The following is a 23,255-nucleotide window of genomic DNA, read 5'->3' as shown; positions in this document are numbered from 1 at the left end:
AACCCTAAAAGTCAAGTCCAAAAGACTTAAAAGAGCGAGGAACTTGGAATGAGCTTCCAGTTCCTCTCAAAACCCCTTCCTTAGGAAGCCCTGAGCCTCGTGGGACGCAGCCTCTTTCTCTGACCTTCTCCATCGGCGCTTCTCAGACACACACCTCACCTGGGGGCTCTAGGGTGTGGAGCTGCGGTTCTCCATTTCTGCCGAGTTCCCAGGTGACGCCACTACTGCTCCCTGGACCCCACTTTGGATAGTGGGAGTCTGAACTACTGCCCTTTAGGACTCCCAACAGGTAGTCAGACTTGTGTAGAAGGGCCGTAACCGTTCGCTCTGTTTCTCCTCTCTGGTGTCACCCATGGTGAGTGTTTGGCCTTAACAGGTGAATCTGTCCTTACTTCTGATTTGTATTATTCAATGGCATCAATAACTTGAATTGTTATGGGTGGAGGTTTTTTTTTTTTTTTTTTCCTTTAACTGAGGAATTGAAGCAAATCTGTTCAGGAATAGGCTCCAGTGTACAATATAAAGTTTTTTTATATAAAGTTAAACCTACATTTGCTCTCTGACCCACGAGAACATATGTTTTTCCAAAGACTTGTACCTGAATGTTCAATGTGGCTTTACTAACCGTGAGAACAGGAGAAACTACAAAGAACCAAATATCCATTAGCTGGCGAACTGGTAAATGTGGAATAGCCACATAATGGAATGCCACTCAACTATGAAAAGGAGTGAATTCCTGGGACAGGCAACAACCTGTACACTTTTTAAAAAAGCATTATGTTAATTGAAATAAGCTAGAAATTAGATACTTCCCATATGCTTTTATTTAGGTGAACTTTTAGAAAAAAAAAAAAAAACCCAAAAGGATAGAGATAGATTGGGCTAGGAATTGTGGGAAAGGGATTTGGCCATAAAGAGGAACATGGCAACATGGGGGTGGGGATCATGGAAATGTTCAGTATGATCTTGAGAGTTGTTACAGGACTGTATACGTTTGTCAAAACTCATCAAATTGTATGCCTGAAAGTGAATCTTATTATAGAAAAATGATATCTCAATAAAGTTAATTTAAAAAATCAACCACAGTCATCCTGTTAGCCTGTTAACATCTAATATTCCTTGGAGGTTATCTTATCAGTGGGGTTTAATATAAGAAAATAGAGAAAATTTCCACTCCAGGAAAAGAAATGGGTCTCTAGGAGAAAATATGAATAAACAGTAGGAACATAAGCTTAAATGCTTCTTTGTGTATTTTCGATGTAGCTGAGTCTGAAGGGAGAGATCCTGAAAACAGGAACTTCAGTTCATTTATTTTTAGCATGCAGAATAGTATGCTATTAGCTGAATGATTTTAAAAGCACAGTGGGACACACTAAAAAAAAAAAAACAAAATTCTGAAAAGTTACTTCTATCCTTCTTATATTCTTTGCAGTAAGCACACCCAATTTTCAGCAGAGGATTTGGTCCTCTGCTTTGGCAGTGGAAGCTTAGCTTTAATTAAGTAAAAAGATCTGTCTACATATGCTTGGGATGAAATCTGGCAAAAGCACTGGCTTTCTTGAAAGACTGAAAGAATGTGTGTGTGTGTGTGTGTGTGTGTGTGTGTGTGTGTGTGTGGAACTAGCTGCCTGTTCTTGCATTAGCCAAAGAATTGGGAGAAGAGAGAAAGAAAGTTAATTATACGTGTTCTCCTTTTGCCGTGCAGACAGAAAAAAAAACTATTTAGAAATCAAGAAAGTATAGAATTGGTCCAATTTGTTGAATCTAGACAGAATGTATACTGTTGGTCCAATTTGTTGAAACCAGACAGGAGGGATGGTGCGTAAATCACATTTTCTATTTACTCAGTAATGTCAGATTTTTTTCTCTTAAATTTGTATCAAATAGTAACTCAACATTTCAGACATAATTTCAGGCATATTAATTTTGTATGTGCTACTTTTTTTCTTTAATTATGGCCTAGCGAGAATTTTTCTTCTAGTAGAAATCTCATCAGACTGAGTCCTTAAGATTTAACTTTTTAAATTATAAAGTGAGCATGTTTTCATATTATGTTTCTAAGTGTATTTTAATAAATGCATGCAATTTAATGTGTATCATTCCCTTGTTTTACCTTTAAAAAAAGGTACTAAGTGAATGTAGAGTTCATGATGTAATAGTTAAAAAAAAAAAGTGATAGTTTCCCATATGTACAATTTAAAAGTTTTCTATAATGTACAGTTAAACTCAGATCTGAGTTTGAATTCTTGCCACTGCTCTGGTGACTAAGCATCTCTAACATAGGGATGATAATATACTTGCTTTCATCATGTGTGGAAAGGGCCTAGGGTACTGTTGGACAGTTAGTTCTTCATATATTGTGCTGTCATTTACATGATCATCACCAAACTGTGGAGGCTACCAGACATTTTTGGATCATCCAATTAGTCATAAGGACCATAGTTTAAAAAGAGGTGGCAAATGAGTGAAAGAGCACAGAGCCCTTTACATAGGCCACTGGGGGTCCTGTGTGTCTCTGTTGAAGCTTGGGTTATATGGAGATGGTTAGGCCTAGGAGGCTTAGGGACCCTATGGGGCTGAACCAAAAAATCTGGACATTAATACATAGCCAGAACCAGAGCTGATGCTCCCATGGGCACGTGATCACAGAGAAGAGTCCTAAACAGAGCAATAATACAAAAAGGAAGGCAGACAGGATGTATGATCTGTTGGCCAAGTTCACACAGTCTTGTGTGTGTCCTTGTGAGCTGAGGACTGGTGGAGGCCTGAATGGAGAAGGGACTCTCTGAGGGCTGATGGGATGTAGGCTGTCAGCGGGGCTACCTGGTAAGGCAGTGGGGGTGAGCCTGGAACAGGGAACACCGCCTATGATCGGGCCCACATGGCTGGGGAGAGCCAGAGGGGATGTTCTTTTCTAATGTGCACAAGGATGCGGGTTGTTGGGTCAGGCTGTTGAGCAGCAGTGTGTGAAGTGTGAGATGAGACCAAGCGGTGGAAGGGCTGTCACTGTCAGTCACTGGAGTGGCACAGAGCCTGGGGAACAGGTTGGATGAGACGTGGTTTCTGAGCTACTAAAAAATTGTAAGTTTGACTGCAGAGCTGCTGGGGTGGCTGGGAGAGCGAAGAATGCAGACTTTGGAAAACAAGGGTGTCCTATCCAGTGAGCCAGCAACAGAATTCAGGGCAGGTGAAAGAGCTGGCCAAGGTCAGCGTGCAATCAACCAGAACCTGACCAAACGGTTGAGCTCCAGGGCTCCTCAGGCTCCCTTTCCTTGGGCCAGGATCCATCCCAGAGCCTGGGTGGGCCTGAGTCTATGGACAAGAGGGGCATTGGGTGTAGAGGAAATGTCACAGAGAGGCCAGGTAGGCTGGGTCTGTGTCCCCAGCATCTGGAAGAGGAAACACAAAGAGAGCTCACTCCTTCATGTTGTATGATGTCGAGATACCCACAGGGTTTTTGTGCTTGGTGAATAGAATAATTCAGAACTGCTGTTGAACATGCTTTGTTCTAGCTGGTGGTTGGCAAAATGAACTCCCTTTGGTTTGAGAAGGTATTAGGAGAGTCCAAAAATAGAGATCTGACCATTCTCAAGGGTCATTTCATAGGTTTGGTTTGTTTGTCCTTTTAAGTAATGCCATCAAGCTTGCCCTGAGGCTCAGGAATGTGTGTTGAAACAAGCACCCTCCTATTTGCTTCTCCTGTTTGAGAATTGCTGCTCTAAGACACTCAACAGAACCATGGAGGGGAAAAAAAAATAATGGATTTCCTGAAATCCAGCAGAATGAGTTGGGAGGAACAAGTAATAGGGTTTTGCTTCATCCCAGTTTGTGACTGTGACCTACTTCTTGATTCCCTTAATCCCTAGGATCTATGCTGTTTAAGGAGCTGGTAGGAAAAATGAATTAGAGAAATGCTTTTTAGTGTTTAGTCTGGTATCAAAAAGATGGGCCTGTACCCGTTTACGGAAGCTGACCTCAGGAGAGAGGCGGTATAAGGCGTGGGCTCTGGTCTGATCGATGAGGGTTGGCGGGCTGGTTCTGTTCATTAGCAGCTCAGGAAGGTTACTGGTCCACAGCGTGGGGTTGTACGTTTACCACTCCATGGGGCGATTGTGAGGGTTACATGAGCTAGAGCACCAGAAGCCTTTATCATCTGCCTTGGCACGTAATGAGCATGTGCTGAATGCACCTGTCTCAATGATTCTAATCAGCCATTATCCACTGGGCATTTGCCATGTGCTAGACATTTCTGCCCCCCCCCCACCACCCAAAAAAAAAGGCATCTAGTTAGTGGATGTGTAACTACATTCAACGGCTATCTGCTTAACCTCTCCTGTGTGCCGGGTATTAGAAATGCTCCACACTCCCCTAGGGAGCTCCTAGCCTTGTCAGGATAACTCCTGTAACCTCTGTGTCATGGTCCCTGGATTTCAGGAAACCCAAGATTTTTTTTTCTTTCCTCCATCATTCCCTGGAGTAGAGCAGGGCAGTGGTTCTCAAACTCTGGTATGCACGAGAATTCTATTGGAGGGCACTTGTTTCCATGTACATTCCTGAGCTCCAGAGATTCGGATCAGGTTAGGGCTCAGGAATGTTCTCGTTAGCAAGCTCCCATCTGGTGTTGACCCTTGGACTGCCACATCCCTTGGGGGGGCACGCTGCCCTAGAGCCATTTCCCTTCTGCGGATATCTGAATTCCCCCTCTGGGAACTCCAGCCACCACTTGGGAGCACTGACAGGAAGTTATAGGCTAGAACTCTCTTTTGGGTTCCCCTCATGCCTTTTGTCTTGAGAAACAGGATGACACCAGGAATAGAACTGTGAGGAAGAAATGGTCAGACCTTAAGTCTATTTCTGTCTCCCAAACTGTGTGACCCAGGGCAGCTCAACCTCAGACTTTGAGTTTCCTCCTCCTTCATCAGGAAGATGGTACCTACCTGCCATTTATCAAGCCCGGTTTGAGCCTTAAATGAAGTGAGGGACTTAGAAGCATTTTGTGAACCTTAAAACTCCACGCAAATGAGACCTGCTTTTTATTAAAGAGGAGGGAAAGGCGTTGCCAAGATTGAGCTCCCTTTGATGTATGGAGATTATTCATATGTCAGTCTATTATAATTTGAGATGAAATAAGGATTTGATTTCTGCTGATCCAACAGGAAGCTGGGTCTGTCAGGTTTAATGTCGAGATCTTGAAACTTCTTTTGATGATTGAAGCTCTACTGAAGGCTTGCTTTTTTTTTTTTTTTTTTTTTTTTTTTCCTTAAAGCAGGCATTCTGGGTTAAATTCTGGGTTTCTTTTGAAATCTTCCGTTCAAAGCAAAATGGTCATTCCATTTATGGAATTATAATTAGAGAATTTGTTTATTAGTGGAATTTTTTTTCCTACAACCAAGCAGAGGGAACTATACATGTTTATCACAAGGATATCCTGACTGGCCAAGTCTACTTTGCAACTTGGATGTGCTTTGTATTGCCCGTGAAATACAAGAGAGTTGATAAGCTTCCTAATTTTTTCTCAGCTGGTGTATGCAATGGCTCTTCAAGAGTTGCTTTAATTTTTTTTAAAGGAAAAGAATGCCTCACACTTCTGACTTTTCAGCTGAAACACATATTTGTGAATGAAAAACCACAAAATCTCGGTTACTTCTACTTCTGTGATTTGCAAAATAATATGCAGGTTTCCCAAAGAGTTCGTTCTGGAGGACAGATGAGCAGACCAAATTGTAAATATGGAGTTGTTTCTCTAGACCTTCATATACTGTTTTATCTTCCTTGTAGAATAGATTTTTTAAGAATTACTGGTACTCGTAAGTGGCATCCATGTTGGGTGTTTGCATAAATGATGTTATTCTAGGTGGAGCCTTGACTATTTGAGCACTTAAACAGATTGTTTTGTGACTACATTGGCTCATGGTAAGATACCTTCCAGGACAGTCATAAGTAACTTCTAAAACTATTTCAGGTACAGTCAAACGGGTGGATTCCAGAACTGAGTTACCAAATACCCCTGATGCCTGTGACCATCAACATATATAACAAAAAAGGGTTACTTACAGTGTATTTTCAAGGGAGTCGCAGGATCTATAAATAATCCCATTGTGTTCTTTGGAGTCTTTAATATGTATCCTATATTTGTGTTCGGGTAATAACCGCATGTGGGGCGGGGAAGAACTTTGCTAAGGTCACATCAGTCAAAGGGATGAGACAAGCCAAGTCCACATCAGTTTCTCTGAGCACCGATAGGCCTGTATCTTGTCATCATGAAGCTTTGCTCATGGCCTTTGGTCAGCATTTAATATGATCTCAGCCTACGCGTACGACAAGTTGTCTTTCAGCACCCAGCTGGGCACCCACTTCCTTGACTTTTCTCAACTCTATACAAGGAAAGGAAGGAAAGCTACATTTGTTGAACAAATACAAGGGCCAGGCTCTGGGCTGGCTAACTTCTCTTTGATTCTTCAATTAGCCACTTCACAGATGCATCTAACATCCCAAACGCCTCGATGTCTTAGACTTTTATTGACAATCCAAACCTTAATTCTCCCCCATCACTTGGGTTTTACCAAGTTTTCAAGAAACCTAGAACCATTCTTTTTCTTTTCTTTTCTTTTCTTTTCTTTTCTTTTCTTTTCTTTTCTTTTCTTTTCTTTTCTTTTCTTTTCTTTTTTCTCTTCTCTCTTCTCTCTTCTCTCTTCTCTCTTCTCTCTTCTCTCTTCTCTCTTCTCTCTTCTCTCTTCTCTCTTCTCTCTTCTCTCTTCTCTCTTCTCTCCTCTTTTTTTCTTCTCTTTTCTTTCTTTTTTTTTTTTTTTTTTTTAACCTACTGATAATCCTGCAGCTTATTTCTGGCTTTTTAAAACCATAAAGAACTTAAGGCATTTTTTTTTTTTAAACCACAACATGTCAAGATAGCATACGTTACAAATGGATGAGGAAGACCAAACAGAGTGGAAAGAGATGCACAGGCCTGAGGAGATGGGAGCAGCAGACCTAGATATTTTTCACATGCTTTCCTCCCTTTGGTGTCAGAGGCCTTGGGGCTTCCTGCCAGGCTAGTGAGAACACCGTGTAAGGCTGTGTCAGGACAAGCCAAGGCTCACTTGGGTGTTCTCAAAACCCATGCATACTGCTACTTAGGCAAAGAGCACAGCTGACTTCAGTTTTAGGAAACCAACAACAGTAAAATACACAAACTTAGCGCATGTTTTGTGTCCTAGGTTGTGTCAGATGCCCATCCTTTGGGGGTAATTTACCTCATAGCTCGAAGAGTAGGCTGTGTGCTCTCCCTTGTAAACACGTGAGTTTACTTGGGGCTGGACGAGGTAAACTGTTTAACCTAAGCCCCCCCCGCCCCCCCAAGCCAGGAGTTACGTGAAGTTAGGCCATGATTCATGTCATCTGATTGCCAAGCAGTGTTGACTTTTCATGAGCATTATGTATCCTGAGTTAGAAGTATGTGTACAGTTTAGCTCATTTAACTCCTCTGTTTGCTTTCTCTTTACACAGGCATTTCTAACTCCCTTATAATAATGGCACGTAGGGGTGCTGCCTACCGGTCTAGCCCTGAGAAGCCACAGCTGAAAGCAAGGGAGGGGAAAACCAATCCCTGCTGGATAAAGACTGCCTAGCAGACAGTCCCCACACCGTCGCTGGCTCCAGAGGAGCCCAGCACAATTCTGACATTTGTTAAGATGATGCCACGTGATCAAAGAAAGCTTAAGTTATACTTGTTATCTTCGGCTTATGAAGGCAAAGGAGTGTTTTATATTAAGAGTTCCACGTGCACTTACTTTACTGTCACAAGGGACACAGCATCGTATTATGTGGAAATGTATCTACCCAGACTCGCAGTGTCTACACTGCATTGCCCCGATTGAGGTTAATAGATACAAATAGGAGTGGGAGGAGTGGTACGAGCAATTGTCTAGATGAAGCAGAAACTTCGTAAGAGGTAAAGAGTTGTAGTATACTTGTTTAAAAGCACCAGCATTGAAATCTATGATAAGAACCATATATTAGGGACACCTGGGTGGCTCAGCAGTTGAGCATGTGCCTTGGGCTCAGGGTGTGATCCTGGGTCTGGGGATCAAGTCCCACATCGGGTTCCCTGCAGGGAGCCTGCCTCTCCCTCTGCCTATGTCTCTGCCTGTCTCTTGTCTCTCATGGGTAAATAAGTAAGAACCTAAAACAAACAAAAAGGAACCATATATTAAATTTGTCCTTTTGCATTTAATTGCATGGGGAAGTGAGAACTTTCTCGGAAGCAAAAGTGAGAGCTAAATATGGTGAGGGTTTTTTTTTATATATATGTGTGTGTGTGTATATATGTACATATACATTCTATAAAGGGTTTTTAAATTTGTATTCAAAAGGGAGTTGTGTCCAGGTTTCTATCTAAAATTGTATAATGGACTATGCGGTCTATGTAGTGCCCAAGTAAGTAAGAAATTAGATAAATTTACCTGTGCTGTGATACTGAAAAATCAAATGGATACAACTTAAAAGTATATAAAAATTGAAGATGTGGGAAGAACTTTTTAGTAGCTTTTTTCCTGTTTTTATAAAGTGTGTGTGTGTGTGTGTGTGTGTGTGTGTGTTTGGAGAAGAAGAGAGAATCCTAAGCAGGCTGCACACCCAGTGTGGAGCCCAACTTGATCTCACAACCCGGAGATCACCACCTGAGCCAAAATCAAGAGTCAGACACTTAACCAACAGAGCCCTGCGGGCCGGGGCGCTCCTCAGTTTTTAAAAGTTACAAAAAGGACTTGTAAAAATTACAATGGAGAACATTTGAAAATCATTTTGAGCACCGAAGAAATGCAATGTTTGCTTACATCTTAGGGCATGTATTCACTGTCTACTGAGAGAGTGAAAATAGATATTAGTGTCTCTGAAGAAAGTTTTGGATATGGAGATGTGCAAACTTTTGTTCTGCGTGAATTCTTTCCTTCTCTAATGTAAGAAAGTAGGATGGACGCCACCAGCTTTGAAACAATGGTGCCGTTTACTGGTCTACATGTCACGTTGGATTGACTTACCACTTGAGAGAGAAAAAAAAATACTTTTTTTTTCCCCTACAAATTTAGTAGGTATTTCCAAAGACAATAGGTGCACATCATGTAGGCCTCGGTTTCCCTTTCTCTGTTTATTCACTAATCTTGTATTTGAGCCTTTGTGTGAACCCATCTACATAACAAACTATTGCCTTTTCTTGGGACTTCATTCCTGTGTTTCAGGTGGGCCAGCCATGAGAGGGTACCTAGTGGCCATATTCCTGAGTGCTGTCTTTCTCTATTATGTGCTGCATTGTATATTGTGGGGAACAAACATCTATTGGTAAGTTTCATGGTTGCTCTTTATTTTTGTTTTATTCTAAAGAATTTATTTATTTGAGAGAGAACGATGGGAGGAGGGACAGGGGGGTGAAGGAGAGAATCTCAGGCAGATGCTGTGCTGTGCATAGAGCCTGATGCGGGGCTTGGTCTCACCACCCTGAGATCATGACCTAAGCCGAAACTAAGAGTCAGACATTTAACTGACTGACTCAGGTGCCTCATCATTCTTGCTCTTTAAAAATAATTCCCAAACTAGTCTTTCACACAGACCCAAAGATGATACTGGGGGGAAATAATATATATGGGGGGAAATATATATATATTTATAAATATATTTTTAATATATTTTTTATATTTATAAATATATTTTATATATTTATAAATCTATATATATTTCCCCCAAGTCTTTAACATTTTGAGCCTTTTTCTTGCTTTCCATTATAAATTGGGGTTTTACCATTATAGTAGCTTACATGTCATGCTCTAACGGTTTAAAAACTGATAAAACAGCACCTTCTTTTTATTGGCTTTTCAGTGGAGCAGTGATGTTGTCTTTGAGACATGACATTTTTCTTTATATAATATTTCATCGTCGTGAATTGATGGACTAATTCTTGGGCTCCAGGGGTCCTTGACTACTGTGCCTAAGATGCTTGGATAAGAGATTGTTGACTAAAATATAAACACTACGTATGGTTCTCTTCGTTTAAAAATATTTGGTGAATGATGAACATACTTTATGAAACCACATTGACTGGAAACGTCACATAAGACTTTGAAGAGGCGCAGGTAGTTTTATGGCAGAGAAAACTTACAAGCTTTTTATCCTTTTCCCTCTTATCAGCTCTTTGACTAGGAATAGTCTTGATGACCTTTAAATCCTGAGTGGATGGTAGTATATGATATCAAACTAAATCACAATGTAATTTCCTGTCTTAAACTATGAGTGCTCTTTGCCGGCTTTTTAATAGGAGATCCTAGATCACGTTTCTGGTTTTTTTGTTTGTTTGTTTGTTTTTTTCCCCCTACTAGATAAAAAAAAATGATGCTTCTGAATTTATTTCACCACTGGTTGTTTGAAAAATTATTGTAATGTTCTTCATGGAAGGAAGTTAGGCAAATGGTCACTGGAAAAACCCAATGCCAGATGGGTAGGTTTGGGCCTAAGTTTCTAGGCTTTGGACTTAAATACCGAGCTAGAGGACTGAGGAGTTTTATTACACACCCTGTGAGGGTTATACCATGGGGATCTCTCCTTCCATCTTTGCCACATGCTATCTCTGTACCACACTTAGTAATGGAAGACGACAGGAGAGAAAGCAAAGAGGTTACTAGATACTAGATAGCGACTTCTCTACAAATCCTATTGTGTGTCACTGGGGAAATGATAAGGAAGACAATGTAAAGAATCTGAATTTCGTGTAGTCTTTTGTTATCAGAGTTTGAGGAGTGTTTATGACACTCGAAAGCTAACACATCACTCCAGTCATGTAAAGTCCTGTAGAACGTTACCCTGGGTGGGTTTGTGCTGTGAAGTTGATTCCTTAAGAATTATTTAAGACTGGGGGTGTCTGGGTGCCTCGGTTGGTTAGGCGTCTGCCTTTGGCTCAGGTCATGATCCCGGGGTCCTGGGATCGAGCCCTGTGTCAGACTCCCTGCTGGTGCTCTCTCTCCCTCTCTCAAATAAATAGATAAGAATTATTTAAGACCGATAACTTTTTTAAGCCACTTCAGAGCTTGTGTTCACAATATCCTAAAAGTTTTTCTGTTTTAAAACTTTAGAAACCAAATAATGTCTTATACTTCATTTTTTTTAATTTTTTTTTTAATTTTCAAATTTTTATTTATTATACTTCATCTTATCCTCTGAATATAACTTGGTGTTTATGGTCTAATGTGCTGGTCCCCATATTTATGTACCTCCCTTACATATAGGTCGAGGGATTCTTGCCACTTGGGGTATTCACAAAAGATGTTTCTCTGGTAAGGACTTTAAACTAGCTTTGTCATTTAGAAACCTAGCAGTTCCAACTGCGGGGATTTTTTTTAACAACAACAAAAAAAAAAAAATTGAAAATTGAGGCCTGTTCTTTGAGTTGGAGTCCCATGATTGTAGAAGAACATTGGTTAGTTGTTTAAGATTAGTTGTTCCTGTAATTGGTCGTTAATACGTTCTTCTGTTAAGCAGTGTTGAGGCTGGCTGAATCTGGATCCCGCCACCCTGTCCCCTTCGCTTATTTGTGTTGTCATGCTCTGTCTTGTTTCACAATACCCTTTTAAGTTGTGGAGACAAGCGCTCCATTCAGGCGACCCAGAAGGGCCTAACCTGTGCCAGGAACAGAGGAGAGTCCCATAGGACTCTGAATAGTGGGATTTGTGGCGTCCAGATGACAAGGCTTGTCTGGGGAGCTGCAGGTCTGTGTCTCTGTGGCAGGTGTCCCCAGATGGGGCCGGAGGACCGGCTGCTCAGGCTCTGGGTGGGGGCACTTCTGCAAAGTCAGCCTCCTTGTGGCGTCCACAACGTGGTAATCCTAGGCCTTCTCGAAGGCCCTTTGTTCCCTGCTCACTGAATTATTTCCGGGTGGCTTGGCACCTCGGCCTTTCTCAGTCTCGTGCCTTGTGTCTGGGGTCCTCAGACATACGCAAGGGACTGTCCTCTCGGGGGCTTCTGGGAGAAGGCGTCCTCCCGGCGCGGGCACCGAGCGGACTCCCAGGGCATTGGCTTTCCTGGGGGCGGGCTGCCGGGTTCTCGTTTCTGACCGAGCCTACTTTTGTCTCCTAGGGTGCCACCTGTGGAAATGAAGCGGAGAAATAAGATCCAGCCTTGTTTAGCGAAGCCAGCTTTTGCCTCTCTCCTGAGGTAAAACTAACAAAAGAACTTGTGACCCACAAAATGTTCAAAATGCGTTTGTGATCATTTTTCACACTCCTCCCCCCCCCCCCCCCCCAGTGTAAATCCTAGCGGTAGAAAGTCAACACTCTTGTGTTTAGGGAAGAGCTTGAATATCCTGTCTCCTTTTTGTGCTTTTAGTCAGATCTGCATCTATTTGCAGCAAAGGCCTTGAAGAGCTCAGTCAGCCCAGTGCTCCTCTCCCAGGTGAGATTAGAGAGGCCTGTTTGTGTCGGATTATAGACCCCAGTGAACTGTTTCTCAGGGTTGTATTTCCCCCTTGGTTGTTCCCATGTGATTTCCCACCCTTCATGTTCTGGGGCTGTTTCTCCTTTGCCTTTAGGTTAAACTTCTGTGACGAGAAGTTTTTCCTGACTTTGAGGGACTGGATTTCAGTGAGGTCCTGGGAATGTAGAGCATGATCGTTATGGGGTTGTCAGGAGTTGCACAATATCCACCAATACTCTTTCCCTCTGTCCCCCCAACTCTGACACGTTGCTGGTCAACGTGCTTCTAGAGAAATAGAAATAAAGGACAGTCTGGTCACATTTAATTATATAAAACAGGGACAGGCTTTTTAACACTTTGCCCATTAAGGATCAAAAACCCGTGTATTCTCTTAATTCTCTCCCTGCCCCTTTTCCTTACTGGTTCCTAACCTTGTGAGGCTACACATTCCTTTACCATCAACTCTCTAGGAGACTGCAGCTTCATCGGACATTCCTGCATCTGATCACAGCTGTGCCGTGGCTGCCTCTGGCCTTCCCATGGGTGTGTGTCCAGTTAGGTTTTAGGCTTTTTTTTTTTTTTTTTTTTTTTTTACCATGACCTGTAGTTAGGAAATAGGTTTTACTTTGGAACCCAGTAGACACTGGGGATAAATAATGTTTTACCTGGGAACCCAGGTATTTAAATAAGGCTGCCCCCCGCCCCCCCGGACCGGTATCACTGTCCCCACTAAGTCTGGGGCACAGGTGCAGGGAGTGCTCATCCTCCCGTTTCCTGAGTCTGAACATGCTGTGAGGTCTAACTCCACCCTTGTCCCAGGTTAGCGGCTCCTGAGCGGCACACTGTCACCCCTACTCCACTGCTCTTCGTTGCCTTTTTAAAAACTTACATTTTTGTGTTTAAATTCAGTTTGCCAACATATAGCACATATTGCCTTTGTGTCATGCAGCCCCCGAGCCCCCCTGAGGCGCTCTCGTCTGCACCTGCAGTTTTTAGGCTAAAAGAGGGCAGAGCTGATAGGACTGGAAAAGTGAGGCCAAGTGTGGGGATAGTTTGACTTATTCCTTTAATTAAAAAAACTTTTTTTTCCCCCCTCTATGTCCTACTGGTTCTGTAAAGAAGTCCTACAGAGTTGAACTTCCTTCGATCATTTATTAACCATAAGTAGCCTGCTTACTCTGTGCTGGCTGCTAAAAGTCGGGGGCAGAGGCGGAGCACGTCCTGCCCTCCTCAGCCTGGCTCTGGCCCCTGAGTGGGCCCGGGGGCTGCACAGGACGCAGCAGACAGGACGCCCACCATCCTTGTTCTCAAGCAAGTCTGTTGTTTTTATTTTATTTTGTTGTACTTTTTTTTTTTTTTTCTGAGCAGGTTTTAATAGAGCAGTGTTGCATCTTTGGTGCATTGAACTTTTATCATCTTTTTAGAAGTTTGTACCTACAGTAGTTTTAAATTTGGGAGCGGCCTAGCATCCATGCTTTTGTTTTCCCTTTGTGGATAACATTTTATCACTTACTGTTGGTTTGATTTTTAAATTTTGATCCCCCCTTCCCTCTCCACCCCACCCCCAAACCCTCCCCCTAAAGCTGTGACATAATTTTGGTTCCACAGCCTGGAAAGTGTTTCCGTTCTGGTTGTGTAGTTCCACTGCATATTCCATTCTGTGTGATGTTTGAATATCATCGGAGGTGATTTTTTTTTTTTAACTAAAAAAATAATCACACCTTCACATATGGTCACTGTAATCAAGGTGAGCATGCTACTGCAGTTGTCATCAGCCGTTATTTTAGAAGGGCCGCAGAGGGGGCAGGCATTTGGGAAAATCACTTTTTCCTTTCCTTGCAGGTTTCATCAGTTTCACCCTTTTCTGTGTGCAGCTGATTTTAAAAAGATTGCTTCCTTGTATGGTAGCGATAAGTTTGATCTGCCCTATGGGATAAGAACATCAGGTCAGTAATACCATTCTTTACGCGACCCTTTAAATGTGAGTGGTGTTTGATGTGAGCCACATGTTGATGTGATTGTAAGGCCTTTTCATCTTTCTGCTTCGTAATGATCCCTAAAGGAAATGATGTGGGGATGGGATGAAGGGCATTAAATTTTAACATAGAAATCCCCACTCCTTTTTGAGGCAGCAAAGAATTTAAAAATAAAATGGTAGGTTTGTTGTTTTTATTGAGAAACTTCTGCTTTTTACTTCAGTGTAGCCGTAGTATTATTAGGATACTGAATAACGTCTGATGCCTTATTTTATTCCAGCGTGGAATGAGCAGGATAACCCTGTGGGTTGGGCTAACGTCCTCCCTGGATCCCTTTTTGCCTCTTGGCCTCTGGGTTTTGTTTTATGTCATCCATTTAAGTTCTAGCTCTGGGTATCTTATTTTGCTAACTGGTGGCTATTTTACTTTCGCTAAATTGAAAGAGAATTACTCCATCTACTAATGACGAAATGGTTCACCTCTTTGCTTCTTGGCCACCGAACCGGCTCTATGTAGCTTGATGGCGTAGATTATTTTTGAGACCCTCAGAGCCCAGGAGGTGACACGCTTTGTTTTCAGAATTAGATTTTGCATATTCAACTGACCTTGTTTTGTGTATGTGTATGGTGTGTGTGTCTCAAAAATACATTGCAGTGAATTTGATAATTTGCACCTCAACTTACTAAATATTGGCTTCTAGACGAATGTCAGTTTGAAGGCTATATTTTTAAATATCTGATGTTGATCTCTTGGGGATTACTTTCTTATGATTGTTTTCAAATTAAGCATCTCTCTCTCTCTCTCTCTCTCTCTCTCTCTCTCTCTTTTTCCTGGAGTTTTTGGAAAGTGTCCTTAGAGCACTTCTGAGTGTGCCTGTTGAGCTGTGCTGGCTGATTGCAGTTGCCTCATTAATTTTCACCACAGAATAAATCCATGGAGCTGCACCAGTTTGAAATGGGCTTGGGGGAGGGAAGGGGACAGATGGCTTACTATGTGCCCAAGAAGCCATGAATCCTTTTATTTATACCACTCCATTTGTTTTCCAGCGGAATATTTTCGACTCGCTCTTTCAAAACTGCAGAGTTGTGATCTCTTTGATGAGTTTGACAAGTGAGTGGATTTCCTTGCTTTTGTTTACTTTTAGTTTTAGCTAATGTGGTTCACAATGTGGGCCCCAATGTAAAACGTCTTCACTCAAGAAAGTTTCTCGAATCTGTGCCTACCTAAAACGTCGAGTACGTATTTCTACGGAACATCCAATAAACACTACAAAGCTAATTTAGGAGCTGCCTAACTGATTGTCTCAGAAGCGTGCACGGAGTGTGTGGTGAGCCATGCTAGTTCCAGGTCAGGATATTTTAAGCCACATTCATCGTGTCCAAGTTGTTGCTACCGCAGAATTAATTCCTGGCCTCTGTGAACCAGCTCATGGCCCCTCCATGGGCTGTTTCCTCTGCCTTCCTGTGTATCCTATAACTGCTCCTGAGGATCCTTTTTGTTTCACTTGAGTGTTGGATTTCAGAAGCGACTCTCTTCCTTTTATTCAGAATTTTACAGGAGGGAGGCAAACAGCTTGCTCAGATAATGTTTTCTGACTACAAGAGGCAGTTTAGTTTGTAGAAAAATCTGGTGTCATGTGAGCCCTGTGGGAATGAACTTGCTCTTAAAGATAGACTCCTTAGCAGGTGTACTTACTTGGGTGGAGGTAGACTCTCTTCACACATTTTAAAGCTACATTTTAGGATCTGACCAGTGGCCCAGTGGGACAGTACAGGTGGTCTGCAGGTGGCCCAGTGGGACGGTACAGGCCTCCATTACAAAGGGAAATGACTGGATTTTTCCTCTTGCCCAAGTGGACAGAGGTGCTCGTTAGCAGATACATAAGTGAGGATACCGGACGGAGGTGTGAACATGGAGATAGTTTCCAGAACAGTGCTAGGTTTTGTCTGAACGTATCTCCTTTTTCTGTGGGAGCCCATATTATCAAAGTGTGGATTATGTCATAAATGTTGCACATTTAAGCTTGTCCTTATTTGTTATAATCTGAAACTGTGCCATAAACTTAATTTCAAATTTTGATCACCTTTCAACAGCAACCACGTATGTTCTTTTCTAACCTAAAGTTCATAAAACTCTAATGGGTAGGATATTGTTTTTGTGCAGACCTTTGGCATACATGCATTAGGTCACGCTTTGTCATTTTTACTACTGACCTGCAACACTCCCTCCCCCCCGACCCCCCCCGCCCCGGGGCCATGTTCTTAGCTATGATTAGCAGGAACCTGGACTGTTCTTTTTTTTTTTTTTTTTTTTTTTTAATTTTTAAAAGATTTTATTTATTCATGAGAGACAGAGAGGCAGAGACACAGGCAGAGGGAGAAGCAGGCTCCATGTAAGGAGCCCGATGCAGGACTTGATCCCAGGACCCCGGGATCATGCGCTGAGCCCCCCAGGGTGCCCCGGGACCTAGGCTGTTCTACCGTGAGTCTGTTGTTCCTACATACACAGCTTCTTCCTCAGTATGCGGTGTGATGGCTGGACTTGCAGCAGTCACATCTGCATTCTGGCCAGGAGGGAGGAGTCAAGGGCAAGGCCCTGCCTCTGTCAGTTAGGATTTGCCTCCTGCCTAAGGACATTGCCCAGAAGTCACAGACAATACTGGATGACATCCAGGGTCCTCAGCTGCTGGAGCCAGTTGACACCAGCGTGAGAGCTGTAGTTCTTTCCAGTTCCATGTTCAGTGTCATCAAAGTAGGAAGGTGAAATGAGCCATTTGGGGAATATTTATACCCTGGAGAAATTGGCAAGACTACAAACCAGGCTTCTCCTATCCTTTTTTTTTCTCCCAGAGCAAACTGATGGTTTAACATTTGCTAGCAGCCACCGATTGCATCCCATCGGTTAGGGCTACAGTCACAGGCCACACATGGCTGGAAGTTGGACAAGGAATGAAGCCTAAAAAAAAAAAAATTAATAAAGTGGCTGTGGCCCACATTTTAAAAAGTCCTATTTGAGGGACAAAGGAAACAGGATTATTGAGGGGCCACTGGTCTCCACCTGTCTCTCTGTGCCTGGTAAATATTTAGGATTCTTTTTTTTTTTTTTTTTTTTTTTAATATTTAGGATTCTGAAGTCAGTTATGTAACCCTACACCAAGCCAGCGTGGTTTGTCTCTTGAAGAATTGGTTGTCTGTGGAAGCTTTTGTAGATCATTTTGAAGTGGCATTTCTTTTTTTAAAATTTTAAAATTTTATTTTTTTTATGAAGCGACACCTTTCTTAAAAGATATTTTACTCACAAGTGTGTAAGTAGGGGGAGGGGCAGAGGGAGAGAGAAGCTCAAGCACACCTCAAGCTGACTGAGGAGCCTGTCGTGGGGTTCCATCCCACGACCCTGAGATAATGACCTGAGCCAAATCAGGAGTCAGCTGCTTAACTGAGCCACCCAGGTGCTTCCCCACCCCGCTCACCCTGTGCCCATGAAGTGACATTTCCTATGAAGGACTTCTCATATTTGCCATATTGGCCGGTAACGTTACTAATGTAACTCTGAGGCAGAGAGAACCTTTCCCCAAAGCTACTTCCATCAAGAACTTGGGCGAGAAATAAGGGAGGAAGGGAAGAGGAGTGTGTGTGTGTTCGGCCGTGGCACTGAAAGACCCCTGGAGCTACACGGCCCCATGCTTGCTCTTTGCTCGGCCTCCTCCCTTTGCTAACCACTGCCCCCCCCTCCCCCTGGCCACCAAAACACAAAACAAAAAACCAGACTCCCCTGTTCTTTTTCTAAGTTTTTGGTCACTTAGTAATTAGTCATTTGCCTCCTTATGTGCAATCATAACTGTTAGGAAAATATTTGCGTTGCAGAAAATTGCCTTTTGCCCTAATTTTGTAACCGGGATTCTCTGTGAACCAGGGACACCATGCAATGGGAAATGTGCATCACCCATTTTTATTCCTCTTTTTAACAGGGAATATAAGTCTTGGGCTTTTCCCTGTGTATCGTTGAGCTTCTCTTCTGAGCAAGGCCCAGCAGGTTGGGGCGGGTGAACAGGGGGGCACCGTGCTGTCCTGTGAAGAGTCCCGAGGACCCAAACTCCCCTCCCCTGGCCGTTCCTTGGCCTGAGATCCAGACTCTAAAGTGGTGAATCCTGCAGCCCATGGAGGCCTAGTCCAGCCCAGCCCTCTAAAGGGGAGAGAAGTGAGGCCCAGAGAGGTTATGGGGGCGGTGGAGGGAGGCCTGCAGACTTCTCCTGTTCTCAGCACCTCCCTCCACAATTTAACAAGCAGAGAAAAGACCAGAAAGACCCCACAATTGAACATCCTTTTTTTACTTAAAAGATTTATTTATTCGTGAGACAGAGAGGCAGAGACCCAGGCAGAGGGAGAAGCAGGCTCCATGTGGGGAGCCCGAGGGGGGATCCCGGGTCTCCAGGGTCGCGCCCTGGGCCTAAGGGAGACGCTCAACCACCGAGCCCCCCAGGCACCCCGACAAACCGTTTTTAAAACCAATTAGAGCAACCTTTTCATGGTGTTTTTGTTTTTGTTTTGTTTTTGTTTTTTTTCCCCCCCGTGTTCCTCCTTTTATGGAAAAGCGCAGACTGGGTGTGAGGCCGGGACTGTGGCCTCAGAGGAGGGACGTGACCTGGCCGGGAAGGGGAAGGTCGAGGAACGGGGGGTGGGGGGGTGGGGGGTGAGGGAGTCGGCAGGCGGGGGGCGCCCACGGGGATGCCCGGCTCTTGGGGAGACCACGGCCTGCTCCGTGACCTGGCGCGGGCCCCTCGGTGTGTGCGGGGCGGGGGGGGGGGGGGAGGGGGGGTGGTGTTGCTGGTGGCTGAGGCAGGGGACCTCGTGACCTCGGGACCCCGGGCGGGCCCTCGCGGCGCAGCGGGGAACCTGGGGACCTGCGGTCCGGGCCCCGCGATGCCCCCGAGGCCGCCCCGGGCAGCTCGCAGGTCCCTTCCGCGGCCCCGTCCGGGCCTCCGCTGCTGGGGCATCGCGACCCCCGAAGCCCGGCCCGCGCCTCGCCCACCCTTGAGGACGCGGGAGGAGCTTGCGGGAGGGAGGGGTCGGGGGGGGGGCAGCTCTCCAGCCCCCGGGGGGCCCCCCTGCAGCTCGGGCCTCGGCCCCCGCGTCCCGCCCCCTCCACGGCCCGCCGGGAGCCCGCCCGGGGAGCCCCGCTGCAGCCGCAGCCGCCAGGGTCCTGCCCCCCCCCCCCCCCACTGTCGCAGGTGCAGCCCGCGGGGCGCCCCAGGGCCTCGACCACGGGCGGGGCGCACAGCGGGGCTCCCTCCGGGCTTCGCGGCGGGACGTGCGGGGACGGCCGCCTCCCCAGGAGGCTCCGAGCTGGGACCCTGCCCCCCCCCCCCTCCGGGAGCGGCGGGGACCCGCAGCCCCTCAACACCCCCCGCGGGGCAGCCCCGGGGCCGGTGGGGACTCCGCGACCTTGCCGCGACCTTGCCTTGACCTTGACCCGGGGCCTCCGGCCTCCCGCCTCCCGCCGCCGGGGGCAAACCGGGAAGTGTCGGGGAGCGCGGGGAGGGGGCGCCGCGAAGCGCCTTGAGGACCGCGGGCCCCCGCCTTGGGGTGATGGGGCTGCCGGGGCGGCCAGAGGAAGGCGGGAGGCCAGGGCCCCGGGCGTGACCCGTCGGATGACCGAGGGGCGCCGCTGCTCCCCCGCCTGTCCGGCCGCGGGGAGCCCCTGGAGCGGGGCGCAGCCGCGGGTCCCTCCCGGCCCCCCCCTCCTCCTCCTCCAGGCCCCCCGCCCTCCTCCAGGCCCCCCGCCTCCCCCCGCCTCCCGAGTCCACCCCCTCTCCCGGCCCCCCCCCCCCCCCCCCCCCCCGCCCCCGGGTCCCCTCCACACAGGAGGGCGGGTCGGGCCTCTGCTGAGGCTCCGGGGAGGGCGCGGGGAGGGGGCGCCGCAGCCTACGGGGAGGCCCGGTCGGTGCCCGGGTTCGGGCTCTTCTCCCGCAGCCCCGTGCGCGGTCGGAGCCGCTGTTCCATCCTCCCTCCGGTGCCCGAGGTGCCCAGCCTCGCTCGGGGCGCAGGGGAGGTGGCGCCAGCCTCAGGAGGCCCAGCCTCTGATGTGCATTAAAATGAGCCCCAAGGTTCTGGAAGCAAGAGTCAGACCAGCTGTGGGTGAGACTTGCCCTTGTTACAGAGCATGCGGGGAGAGTCCGGTGAGGAGGAGGAGGGTCCCCCCCCAACCCCCCAAAGGAAAGAGTTTGGGCTGTTTGCCAGCGTTCCCCTCCCCTCCGGGTCCCTGGTCGCCACGCAGAGCAGCAGGGGTAACCTTGCCTTCCTGGAATTCTAGAGCACGTTGTGGGCTGCCCACGGTGGGAGTTTTTGGGGGTGCGTCCTCCAGGAGTGCCCGGACAAGGTCGCCCTAACCCAGTCTCTGACGCCTGTCCTGCTCTGGATCTTCTCCTTTGTATGACAAAGTAGACGGAGTCGGACGTGACTCTTCGGTTGGGGACCTAAGAGACCCAAATCAAAATGCGTAGAAGAGCATTTTCCAGCACTTCAAAGCTTCCCAAATAGGTGCGCTAAACAGATCCCAGTGAGGAAAGTCAACTTACGCATCTGTGTGCAACGTGGACGTTGTCCCCTCTTAACCCGACAGGGCCGGCGCTCGGCTCTTTTTAGTTACTCCTGTATTCTCTGGGATTACTTATTCATTCAAGTTTATTTAAGTAATCTCTACACCCAATGTGGGGCTTGAACTCCCGACCCCGAAGTCGGGAGCCACATGGTCCTCCAGCTGAGCCGCCCAGGAGCCCCCCTAAGTTGACAGATGCTACAGTACTTGTGATTCTGCTACTCCTTAATTTCCGAAGAGCCTTATGGTCTAGAGTTCTGGTCTGCTTTATTTCATGATTTCTAGAAGCAGTGTTTTTTTTTTTTTTTTTCTTTACACTTTCATGTCATGAAGGCTTTGGACAGCCAGTCTCAACAGGCTTCCCCTCTGTAGCCTCGTCCCCCAAAGGAGAGGGGCATGATCTGTGTTGTCCTTTCTCCAGGCCTGGCCGGGAGGCGGTGACGGGCCAGGCCGGGTCTGCCGAGAGCTGATGGTACACAGTCCGGGGCCCTGGGCTGATCCCCGCCAGCAGCAGGAGGTCCCACTTCGTCATCTACCTGAAAGCTGCCAGGAACACCGAGTGAACTTTTAGTTTTCGTTGGTTAAGCTCCAAGGAGCAGTACGTGTTTGGGGAACTGAAGGGCTCACGGGCAGGGCCGGGGAGGCTACACCTTCCCCACCGGATTCCAAACTGTCCGCACACTGACAAGATGCGGCCGTGACCCAGAGCTGGAATCTCAGGATGCTCAGAGTGGGCAGTGCCGGTGAAAAATGTACAGGGGTGTGACGTGAACACACTATCAATATTAACACGCAGGACCACAGGCCAGGTGGTGATTTTGTCATCCTGGGGTCTGGATGCAAATTCTGATTCTGCCTCTTGGGAGTACGACTTTGAAGTGTTCGCCAGCACCTCTCTGAATGCCTTTTTCCTTTGTAAAATGGAAATATCGAGCGTGGCTGTCTCAGCAGGTGGTTAGGAGAGTCACGTGAGGGACTGTGTATGGACTTAAAAGCAACTGTCAGTTGCTAACGATCATGTGCTTCCTGTAGAGTGTTATTTCTTGAATCTTGCGTCTTTCTAATATATCCCTAGACATTTAAGTCACAATTGGTTCTTTTTCTACCTATGCAACAAGTGAAATTTGGCGTTGGGTTCCAGAAAGTCTGAACAAATTCTTGGAATCGCCCAGTTATGTGAAAGATGTCTCAACCTCTCGCTTGTCTGTTTGCCCAACAGTGTGCCGTGTAAAAAGTGCGTGGTGGTTGGTAATGGAGGAGTTCTGAAGAATAAGACATTAGGAGAAAAAATTGACTCCTATGATGTCATAATAAGGTAAACATAGTTCCTATTTGCTAATCTGGAATTGTTGCTAAAGAGTATGGTTTTCTATTTTAGTAGGACTGTCATTTTAAAAGGAAGATGCTTAGATCTATTTAAGTCCATTACACAAGCGGGGTCTCAGTGGTTGGCTAGGGTAGGCCTAGATTGTCACATCATCTCCTTAGCAAATATTTATGAGGTCTCCTTACTATTCCAGGCACAATTCTAGCCACAGGGGGTAGAGCAGAAATAATAATGTTCTTATTCCCTGTGGAGCTTACATTCTCATGAAGGGGGGAGAACACAGAAATTAAATAAGGAAATCGAAAAATAAAGGCCGTGCAGACAATACTGGGATAGACGACGGAATAGCTACCTTAGAATGGATGACCACTTGGAGGAGGAGACCTCCACCTGGACCTGAGTGATCGTCTATACCAGCCACGTGAAGACTAGGGAAGAGCAGTCCGGGCAGCGGGAATGGTTAGTGCAGGTCCTGGGGAGGATACGATCCTGGGTTTGAGAGAAGGAGCAAGCAAACCAGTGAGGAGGGAGGGCGGCAGGATCAGAAGCTGAAGAGTCCGGGAAGGAGCAGGCTGTGTGGGACTCTATAAACTGAGGTTACAACTTGGATTTTATTTTAAGTACAACAGGAAACCTGAAGATTTTTAAGCAAGAGAGCAAATTGATCTGGTTCTGTTCTTAAAATACATTGGCTGTAGCATGGACAGTGGGGTATGAGGGACAAGGATAGAAACGAAGAGGCCAGTGGGGTGGCTGTATTCAGGCAGGTGGTGGTGGCTTGGAAGAGGATTGTCGCGACAGAGAGGTAAGTGGATAGATGGAGACGTGTCTTAGAGGTGGAGTTACCAGGACTTGTCACTCCAGGTGTGAGCGGAGGTGGGGATAAAGGAACAGATGCCCCCCTTTGG

General features: G+C 46.1%; 1 protein-coding gene across 20 annotated transcripts in view; it reads left to right on the top strand.

The window, feature by feature from the left end:
• The window catches only part of ST3GAL6 (ST3 beta-galactoside alpha-2,3-sialyltransferase 6), a 78,210-nt gene that overhangs the window by 23,289 nt on the left and 31,666 nt on the right, over positions 1 to 23,255 (top strand). For 16 of the 20 annotated variants that reach the window (XR_013372522.1, XR_013372521.1, XR_013372520.1 and 13 more), the window contains 5 exons: positions 9,234 to 9,333; positions 12,115 to 12,192; positions 14,293 to 14,396; positions 15,473 to 15,536; positions 22,240 to 22,335. Coding sequence is in view for 15 of the 20 variants with exons in the window: in XM_077884411.1 (XP_077740537.1) it covers positions 9,245 to 9,333; positions 12,115 to 12,192; positions 14,293 to 14,396; positions 15,473 to 15,536; positions 22,240 to 22,335 (431 nt within the window). In the remaining 5 variants the exon portion in view is untranslated. Of the gene's footprint in view, positions 1 to 9,233; positions 9,334 to 11,703; positions 11,748 to 12,114; positions 12,193 to 14,292; positions 14,397 to 15,472; positions 15,537 to 22,239; positions 22,336 to 22,452; positions 22,807 to 22,970; positions 23,153 to 23,255 lie in introns of those variants that run through there. The other 4 variants (XM_077884414.1, XM_077884413.1, XM_077884416.1 and 1 more) reach the window with 4 other exon arrangements.

This window comes from Canis aureus, chromosome 35 (genome assembly GCF_053574225.1).
Source record: "Canis aureus isolate CA01 chromosome 35, VMU_Caureus_v.1.0, whole genome shotgun sequence".
Classification (NCBI taxonomy): domain Eukaryota; kingdom Metazoa; phylum Chordata; class Mammalia; order Carnivora; family Canidae; genus Canis; species Canis aureus.
This window is presented reverse-complemented; position numbering and strand designations above follow the sequence as displayed.